Source organism: Dendroctonus ponderosae, unplaced genomic scaffold (assembly GCF_020466585.1).
Source record: "Dendroctonus ponderosae isolate FM_Combo_2020 unplaced genomic scaffold, Dpon_F_20191213v2 Dpon_F_20191213_1, whole genome shotgun sequence".
NCBI lineage: Eukaryota > Metazoa > Arthropoda > Insecta > Coleoptera > Curculionidae > Dendroctonus > Dendroctonus ponderosae.
Genome location: NW_026017110.1, coordinates 12,851,118 through 12,861,328, shown reverse-complemented (window position 1 = coordinate 12,861,328; position 10,211 = coordinate 12,851,118). Strand labels below are relative to the sequence as shown.

The window sequence follows — 10,211 nt, the reverse complement described above, 5'->3', positions numbered from 1 at the left end:
GGCGTTGAACTGTTGATGAGCAATCAGAAGAGCCCTCAGGCAAAATGTAAAGTTGTCCACCTTCACCGTTTGCCCAGATATAACCATGATCCAGGAATTACCTAATCGGGGCGATCAGGTTTTAGAAGGGGGGCAGTGTAACGGAAACGGCCTGGGGTACTCACGTTTGGAATGGGGGATCGAAATTCATGGTATTTCAGTAAATGGGAGCCCCATTTGGGCCCCATTTACTGTCAAATATGACACTGACAAGCGGGAAGTTTCGCACCTGTTCTGGAGATTTCTAGAACTATCTGGGATACCTGGAGAAAACTATATAAGCGACGACGAGAACCAGACGGGGGGAGTGAAGTGACAGCAGCGACGGAGTGCAGAAGAGATTTAACCCCGCGATTCTGAAGAGCGAGTTTTCCGCCGGTTATTGTTATTGTTTGTGAAGTTGACGGTAATTTTGAAGTTAGCTTGTTCCTGTTCAGCATTTAAAGTTATACCGAGGTGAATAAAAGTTGGAAGCTGAAGAAAGAGTTTGATACTCGGCCATCCACGGTACAGTATATTTATGATTTCAAGGTGTCCGCAAATATTCCGGAAAAAAATCGGGGGGTAATTCTACATATGAAAACTGCAAACTTTACTTTTAGGCATATGCGTATATTCACCAAACTTCAGAAAAAGAATATCTGCAGTTAGCAGCTGGAGAGCTTCTCAAAATAGAAACGCAGTCTGCGTTACACCCCTGAGTATTAAATTACCTACGAAATATTGTTAAACTAAATGGCCCGTGTAGAAATTAAGTCTAAGGTGTTTTAATGAGTTTACATAATTTTTGACTACTTTGAAGAATTAATGTGTTGAAACATCAAGCAAACATAAACTTTTAGCGTTACTTTTAAAGCTTGAAATTTAAACTTTTTTGACCAAGTCGAGAAGCACAGAGGAATATTTACCTTTACTCACTAGGAACAATAAAGATACACAAGAAGAATACATCGAAATATTATAAAAAATATAAAAAATAATAAAAAATTATAATATATATAGAAATATCGAAAGTATATTTTTCAGTGTGGTATCTTAAAAGTTCATTCGGTTGTTGGTTATCGTAGATTCATTAAGTGAATTTCGTTTATTTCGTACTTACTCAATATAAGGAAAATATTTGCTGGCATTCAAGCTTCACAAGCTTTTAAATTCATTGAAGTTCTCGATTGGAAAACTAAATACACACCTGTATTTATGCGTTACTTGCTCAATGTTTTCTTTTGCGTTTCTCTTCGGCTTTTTGCTAATGTTCGCAAGTTAATTAAAAACCTTAAACACAGCATACTGCTGTTAGTCTTTCTGCTATTTTATGACTTCAACCTGTGGTAATTTTATTTTAGAGCGTACTAAACATCAGTAACTAAATTTAGTACCTCACTAGGTGTTTCAGGTACTGTTCATTATTGCGTGTGCAGACATGCGTCTAATTATAGAAGGTTTGTTCACCTTAAGCAAAATAGAAGACTAGTGCAAGTCTCAAGTGCATTTCGACGCACTGATCAGCCTGTATGAAAACTACTGTTTCATAGTTGATATTTATTTGGACTTTTTTCAGTTCGTTTACAGTGAATAAGCTCACATATTTAGCTTAACTATATTTAATTTAATATAATGATGCCTAAATGTTCCAGGCATTTGTATGCATCATTTAAATGAATTACCATATAAGCACACTAATTTTAAATTTAATTCAATTTTGATTCGATTTAATTCAATTTACATCAAACTAATTTAATTAATTTATTTAATCTGAATGAAAAGAAAGACACTTTAACTAACCAAACCAAAATTCTTTAGTTTACTATTTATAATTCTTCAGAAAAAGTTCAAAGAAAGTTCCGTTCTACATTAAGTTGTTTAATTAACAAATTTTTAGACTTCTCATTCTTGAAAATTAAATGAAACTTCTGCTTTTCTGTTCTGAACTCAATTATAATTTATCGTTATCTGGTCCATTCGTTTCAAGACTAAGGTTATCAAATCTTAAACAATAATTATTGCCGAAAAGATTTCTACAAGTTCTTTAATATTTTGTAATATTGCAAAATTATTGCTTATAATGCGTAAAGTTTCCATCAGTTAGTCTGCAATTACAATATAATGTTGTCTGCTGGTAAATAATACGTGCTCACATCATATATCCTGTTAATTTTAGTATTCTGTTTCAATTTGTCAAAAATGTTGGATATTGTTTAAAAATGAACAATTAATTGGGTTTTAACTTTGAAAATCAGTCCAGACGATCACAAAACACATTTAAACATAAGAATTCAACTATGTCTGAACTATTCACTGTTTAAGGCGTCCTAATCCTGGGTTAAAAATAGCAAAAAAATTAATTGTACATCCCAAAATAATAAATCCATGTAAGCGCTTCTAAATACATGTATAAGCGGTTCGTAATATTTCAAATGCGTGAGACAGATTTAAATATATATTTTAATGAGACATTTATACAACCAAGGCGCCAACATGTTTCAAGTTCAATAACTACAATTTCTTATAAACAGTTTCATCATTTTCATTCAGCTGGCGTGACTATCAGATTTTTCCCATTGCATTTATTTTCTTAATTTGTGTGTATACATTTTAAATAGAAGAACGCTGATGCTAATTTTTGCACCTAAAAGCAAATGCATTTCGTATCTACTAATCTATGTCTGCTTTCGCTGCCAGATAGTTTACAATTTCTAACTGTTAAATGATGTTTGTTATTGGAAAGGATATAATAGTACATCGATGACCCTGAGATATCTATCAAACTTTATAATACTAGCTGAAAGGGTACTGGAAATCTTAGCAAATAGTGTGACTTTTCTTCTTAAATACTGGTGTCTAGTTATTAGATTTAACCAATTGATATGAATGATAAGAATAAAAGAATGAAAGGATGAAGAAAAAAAAAGAATAAAAAATGAAAGGAAATGTTCTGCAGCAGCAGCACCAGCAGAAGACAACATACTCATCCTATTGAACTTTGGCAACCGTTTTTTAAAGTACTGCCTTTAGGTCTTACGCAACATTTCCTAACGAAGTTTAAATACGTGCCACCAACACACATGTGCTATGTGTACTAGCAAAACAACAGGAGCAAATCCCTATAAACGACTGCCTAATAACATGAAAATCACAGATTGTTTATTATACACACAACACCTGAACTGAGTTTAACCGTTGACTAACGAACTAACAATCGAATAAAAACCACTTAAATTGTCATGAAATAATATTCATATAATTAAATAAACATTTAACAGTGGAAGCATGAGCATGCTTCAGTTTCCTAACATTTCTTCATCGCCTAGGAAAGTAACTATCCATTATTTACAAATGGTATCAGAAGAAAAAAAATTGTATGTACTGAAACAGTTTAGTGCCAAAAGAAAACACACCTATTTCAGATTTGTTCAACTTTTTACTTCAAGGTAAACTAGTTTTTTTCAATCATTACACTATTGCAACCACTTTTTAGTTTAGTTGTGGAATTTTCCAAATATAAAATGCGCCTAAGCGAATTGATGTGTTTGGGATAAACCATCCATTGATCGGTCTATCTTTCATATATAGAATTTGACCCATTAAGAGTTAAAAAAAGCGAAACGTTTATTATACATTTTAAGTCTTTACGCTCGCAATTCAATGCCAAATCTAACTTTGATTGGTTTGCGTTACTTCTGAAAATACATCTACCGCGATTTATTATTTCCGCTCTAGTTGTCGATAAAATGGTAAAAAATGGAAAATCTATGTAAAACATTTTTCTATTGGAGCCCATTAAAATATTTCTGAATAACAAACTTGAACTTGCATCTTCAAGGTCTAATGCTTTCCAGGTTAAAGTCAAAAATTGTTTCAAATATTGTTCTGCGGTCTCCAATTAATCTCTTTAAAAGCTTCAAGAAAAATACAGGGTGTCCCATAAGCACATGATCAAAAGCATGCTGCGATATTCTTTGCATCAAAAGAAGACGATCTGACCTAGCTTTTATTAACAAAAAATGTCTGGCTCCTCTGGTATTGATTCTTTAAAAAAATTATCTTTTTTGAAATATCGGGAGAATGATACGATGTTTTCTGGTGAAACTTGCTGTGAATTTGTTCTTATGGAAGACTCATATTTTGATGAAAGAATCGAGTTCAGCCGTTTTGGACAAGGGGTGAATTCTATGAAGAATATCGCATTACCCTTTTGATCATGTGCTTACGGGACACCCTCTAGATGCGATTATGTTTCACGTCTGTATGTTATTCATTTAGCTTGCATTGACTAGTGTATTACAAACAGCAACTTATGCCGATTGAATTATGCAATTTAATGTCGATTGAAACCCATTAAAATGGCATTCTTTACTTGCACTAAATCTGTAATTTGTGGCAATACTCAATGTAAATCTTAAGGATATGTTAGTTTAATTCTCTAAATACAGGGTGTCCCATTAGTAGTACGTAGTTTGATTGCGTTGAAACAATTAGATATGTTCAAAAAATAAAAATAAGTCTTTAATATTGGGATCATCTGGTGTCTCATCAAAAAACTGCGTCTTCCTTTCTGAGTTCTCTATAAAACTTTCAATCATTGATCTCATAGTCGACCGTTTGCTCGTATAGTTGACCGATAATTTAGTGAAAAATTTTAGTGAAAAACGGCTTTCTTCTGTTAGAAAGATCTAACATTCTGCTTCTGTTTCAGGATTTTTGAAGAAAAATGGAAATTTATTTGCTGCTTAAAAGCTTTATTCTCTGCTGAGGTGTATTTTCTACCAATTATCAAACATTAAATATTTCCATTGACAAAAACAACTTTTTTAATTATTTTAATTAACACCATTGCTTTTTTCTTTGATTTGAGTAAAGCTTGACATTAAAATCAAAAGCAGCAGTATTCAATGCTAAATAAATTTAATTAAACAAAACCATCGTTAAAAAATATTTCAGTCAATTGAAATATTTTTCATAATTTGCAGAAAATGTATCTGAGTAGCCAATAGCAGTTTGAAGTAAAAAAGCAAATCCAATTTATTCCCCTAAGAGCCGTAAAAAGAAGCAGACTATTTTCTCCACTTTGGAAAATTTTCAATATAGCCATTTCCAAAGGTACTTTTCACTTACACTTCTTACAAAATGATTGCAAAATTAATACTCATTGTGGAAATGGAGAGATAAAACTGGTCTGCAACAAAACCCTCCTTCAAAAAATTATGCCATAAATATAAAGATTTTTTTGCTACATTTGTGGTAAGTTTACTCCAAAAACACAGGAATATGCGATAACTGATCTTGTTAAAACATCTGATCAGCTTTATTTTGGATTTTTTATCGCCGAGAGAGATAAAAGTTTGTTACCAAATTTGCCGCAAAAGTGGTTCAATGAGAGGTTGGCTTGAAGAAAGTCAGACCTCTATGCTCTTTGAGATGCCAATGCTTTGGAGTGAACCTCCAAATCATGAAAATGACAAAATAATTTTCGAAATCAAAAATGTATAGAAGATTGTATATCCGAACATCGCATCTGCAAAAAGACCACTTCCTCGTGGTGAAAGCAGTTTACCTCCAGTACGTCCAAAAACTAGCGAGAAAATGGAAAATAAAAATATTTCTGGACCCTCAATCGAGTTTCATTTCTACCTGTACATCATCACCATCAAACACTTAAAGTGGTTCTTCAAACACATCAAAAGAACTTTATTTTCTCAAACAACCTGATTTAAATGATCTCGTTAGAGACTTGGGGCTATCAAAATCTAAGACTCAGCTATTCGGATCAAGATTGAAACAAAATTTGTTGGATAAAAGTAAGAGAGTCATCTCATATTTTCGTACAACACAGAATATTTTGCGAGTTACCTTTTCAAAAAAAATGAGTTAGTATATTGTAATAATGCTGCAGGGTTTCTTGAAGAACTGAGTTTTCCAGAAAATTCTGATGAACGGACACTTTTTATTGATCCGTCGAAGATTAGTTTGAAAGCTCTTTTACCCTTTTAAATTAAATATTCTCAATACCTATGGAATATGTGTGCTGACTTAAAAGTTTTATATACTATACTATACTTACTGGATTGCAAGGAGGATACATCAAGGTTTGTTGTTTTTTATGTGAGTGGGACAGTCGCGTGATAGACAAACATTACAAGGTGAAAACTTGGATACAAGGAAAAAGCTGAAACCTCGACTTAAAAAGTCCAAAAGTGACAATTTCTTTTCTGCCACCAGTTCATATAAAGTTGGGACTCATGAAAAACTTGAACGTATGAAAACGAACAAGGAGAGTGCAGTCTTTCAATAACTCAAAACAAAATTTAATCTAATCAGTGACGCGAAATTGAAAGAGAAGATTTTTGTAGGTCCACAAATACGAAGGGTTATGACGGATAAAGTTTTCAATTCGAAATTAAACAAAGCTGAGAAAACTTGGGTGGTTTTCGTAAAAGTGTGTCATAATTGTCTTGGTAATACAAAAGCTGACAAATAATTAGGGAGCTTTTAAAGCTGTGCTTATAAAGCTTTCGGATGCAATGTGTCACTCAAAATTCATTTCTTTGGACTCGCATTTAGATTTATTTCCGGAAAATGTCGGTGATGTATCACATGAGCATCGTGAAATGTTTCATCAGGATATTAGGCATATTGAAAGAATAGAAAGTATGATTTTTTTGCTGATTCCAAACCGTTCGGACTCAATAAATATACTTCAATGTGAACCTTATATGATTTAGCTACCTGGCTTTAGATTTGAAGGTATTTGGTACCTAAATCTGAACTCATTTCCCTATGAATCGAATGTCATATGTCTGAATGGATAAAAAATTACTGAATGCAGTCACTGCACCCACTGGGTCGAAGCCCCGTAGAACTATTTCATGGTAGGTAGATTTTCAACATAATTGTATCCGTCATAGACATGGGGGTGACGCTTGATTTATTTTTCAGCTAATCGAGGCACAATCTCATATGGAAATACTGTAGTGGGTAGTAAATTATAAGATTAAGAGAGCGAATTATTTCTAATATAGGTAGTCGTACTGTTTCATTTCGTTACAGTTGAAAATCTGTTTAATCTCCACTGATTAAAATTGCTTCCTGCCGGTTATGAGTACAACCAGATTTTTCCAGACCATGGAGGCATCTTAAGTCTTAAGTTTCTGTTGAAATCAGTATTACATTAAATATGTTAAAGGGACTTAGGGAAAAAAGATCCTGCAAATAAAAGAAAACCAACCACAAAAACAGGAAATAAACAAAACACAAATTTTATAATATTAGTTTTTACACGTACATCAGTTTCATCCTTGACTCATTTCACTCGACAACTTTAAAATATGTGGGGTCAGTTTATTTTAAAAACCCAGCTCAAGTTTAAAAGCCGACCTTGCGAAATGCAAAGTGTTCTTTGCAATTTATAAATAGTCGTTGAGGTAGGTTGTGATAAATCGTTTCAAGGATGTTGAGATTGTGAACTCGATTCATTTTTAAATAAGCAAATCGGTTGCTTACAAGGTGCGCTCGGATCATAAATCAGAATCGTTATCTGATGCACACATTGATAATTTGATGTGAAGTTGGTTTAACGGATCTTTGAATGTGTAACAAATTGTACTTATTTTCACAAACGCCTGTCTACGATTTTTTCAATCCATAATTAATGCATGTTAAATAGCTTAGTAACTAATTACTTTTTTTATCAACTAAATAGGAAAAGACCAAACCAATTATTAATTTCATTTACAAGAAAAAAATTGATATACCGAAATCATTATGATATTAACGTACTATTTATCATTTAAACTGAATTATTACGCTTATAACAAATTAATTATTTTGGTGAACTCACTCTTCAACATACTAATTTGTTTTCCGTTCTAAGGTTTCCTGCAGTTTATCTTAATTAAACCCGAAGTGCAACAATTATAATTGAATTATCGTTGCCAACTTACCAACGAACAATGAACTAATGGAGATTTAAGCATCAATCAATTAATCCGGTTCAAAATATGCACAGTTTATAAAAGTATCAGAAATGGTTCAAAAGCAACTGGAATTGAAATAAATCTAGTGGACCTATATTTGGTTGATATTGACAACAAGACTGATCCTCTATAAGGATCTTTCTTACGAAAATCGAAAACTTTGCGAAAAAGACAAATTTACTTGTGTTGCCTAATAATGTATTGAGATCGAGAATATTTCTAGATCCATGATATTGCGGCCAATTTTGACGTCGCCAATTCTGCGCCGCTTAAAATAGATTCCAAAAATGCATACTTTTCCATTAGGAAAAGTTCTGAATGTTATAAGTATATTTACTCATAACATTGTAACAAACAATGAAACAATTAATCAAACATGCCAATCGCTACTGCGACTACGTTTCGTTTTATTGGAAATGCCCCTTGATGGATAAAATATAGAGGTTAAATTTCCGTAAACATATAGGCGCCTTGAAAGCATCAAGAATAAAGCAAGTTAATTTTGATATTTTGATAAAATACATATTTTCTAAACTACTTTAAAATGTGTACTGCAGTTGTGGCTTGATGTGACTGACTGATAAATTAATATGTTTTACTGCAACCAAGGTGCAGACGTGCAGAAGCTTTTGACCACTAAGATCACCCGATCTTACACCTGTAGATTTTTGTATTTCGGGCAGCATAAACTAGTAAGTTCATGCTATAAAGATGCCAAAAAAATTACGTTATTAGTTTGCATTTTTAGTGCTGCCGCGTTTATTACAGCAAATGGTTGTTTCCTATATCTCGCAACTAGACCAGTTTATATACATGCAAGTAAGGGTTTCCAAGTACAAGTCGATTTTTTCGAAAATTGGTAATGAAATGGCTATAATTTGTGTTCTTCGTAAGTAGCAACTTTTTTTTTAGATTTTAAATTACTATCAATCGAAGTCTATCTGAAGGAAATAAAAATTTCAGTTATCAGATATCATATCAGATATTATTTCGCATATTTTGACTTCTTACCCATGTCTTTTAAAGATTTATATTTTCGTATGAATCTGCCTCTATACATAAAATTGTATATTACATCTCGATTTATATTTTGATTATTTTATCGATGACAGAAGGATGTGGTTTCTTCTCTACACGGTCTGAAATCTATATGTGCTCAATATTTTTGGACTACTCACAAAAATTTATTAAATGGAAAATATATGCAGGCAGTTTTGGCAATATGCGCAAATAAATGCACAATTAATGCCCCTCAGAATATGACTTTAGATTCTAGAATTCCATGTACAGCGTGTTCATATAATGAGTTAGGAAATGTTTAAGGGTGATTCTACATAATAATGGTAGTAAGTCATGTAGCAACAATAATGGTAGTAAGTCATCTAACAAAAATTGAAAATCTAAATATCTTTCGAGTTACAGCTCATGAAACTTCTTTTTTTACCAATTGGGTACATTTCTTCGCGAATGAAATTGAAAATCGGAACAGAGTTTCAGCTTAGTGATCTATAACTTGACCTTGTATCTGAAATCTACATTTTAATTTTGGCATAACTTTTTTGACACGCCAAATATCGCAAAAGGAAATACTCAGTTTTAAAATTTGCAAAATACTAGACAAAAAATGTGCTAAGCGCACATTTTCCACTCGAAAAACCTCGTGAAAAACAACTTTTTATCAGAAAGTTGGCCATCATTAGGTTCAAACTCTGTACCGATTTTTAATTTGATGGTCAAAATAACAAAAAAATGAATTTTGATGAGCTGTAACTCGGAAAATATTCAGATTTAGAGTTTTTGCTACCTCACTTACCATCATTATTTTAGCATGTAGAATCACCCTGAAAAATTCATAACGCATTATCCGAACACCCTGTATATTGTAAGATGCTTACGCTTACAAAAACCAATACCACATAAACATAAACCGGAACAAAACATTAGCCACAATTGTATACAGGAATCAATGTAATAAGCAACACTCAAACACACAAATAGAGCAACACGTAAATAGAAAAGAATGCAGATTTTAGATTCACTATTATTGGTTGACGTTGTGCCTGAAATTAGAAGTATAGAAAATAGAAGTCAAAAACTTAAGAGGCATTTTAAAAGGTCCATATCTTGATAAATAACCTGTCAAGACATTCTAAAGAAGTTCTTATCAACGTATACAACAATATTATGCAAGAAAGCGAGATG

General features: G+C 32.5%; 2 protein-coding genes across 6 annotated transcripts in view; one reads left to right on the top strand and one right to left on the bottom strand.

Annotated features, from left to right (window-relative positions):
- The window catches only part of LOC109533490 (protein phosphatase 1 regulatory subunit 3B), a 44,671-nt gene that overhangs the window by 31,892 nt on the left and 2,568 nt on the right, over positions 1 to 10,211 (bottom strand). The window lies entirely within an intron of this gene.
- The window catches only part of LOC109541474, a 24,578-nt gene continuing 22,828 nt past the window's right edge, over positions 8,462 to 10,211 (top strand). For 2 of the 3 annotated variants that reach the window (XM_048662165.1, XM_048662169.1), the window contains exons 1-2: positions 8,462 to 8,701; positions 8,758 to 8,898. In XM_048662165.1, the coding sequence (XP_048518122.1) occupies position 8,701; positions 8,758 to 8,898 (142 nt within the window). In that variant the 5' untranslated portion in view covers positions 8,462 to 8,700. The remainder of the gene's footprint in view (positions 8,702 to 8,757; positions 8,899 to 10,211) is intronic. The other variant, XM_048662177.1, reaches the window with a different exon arrangement.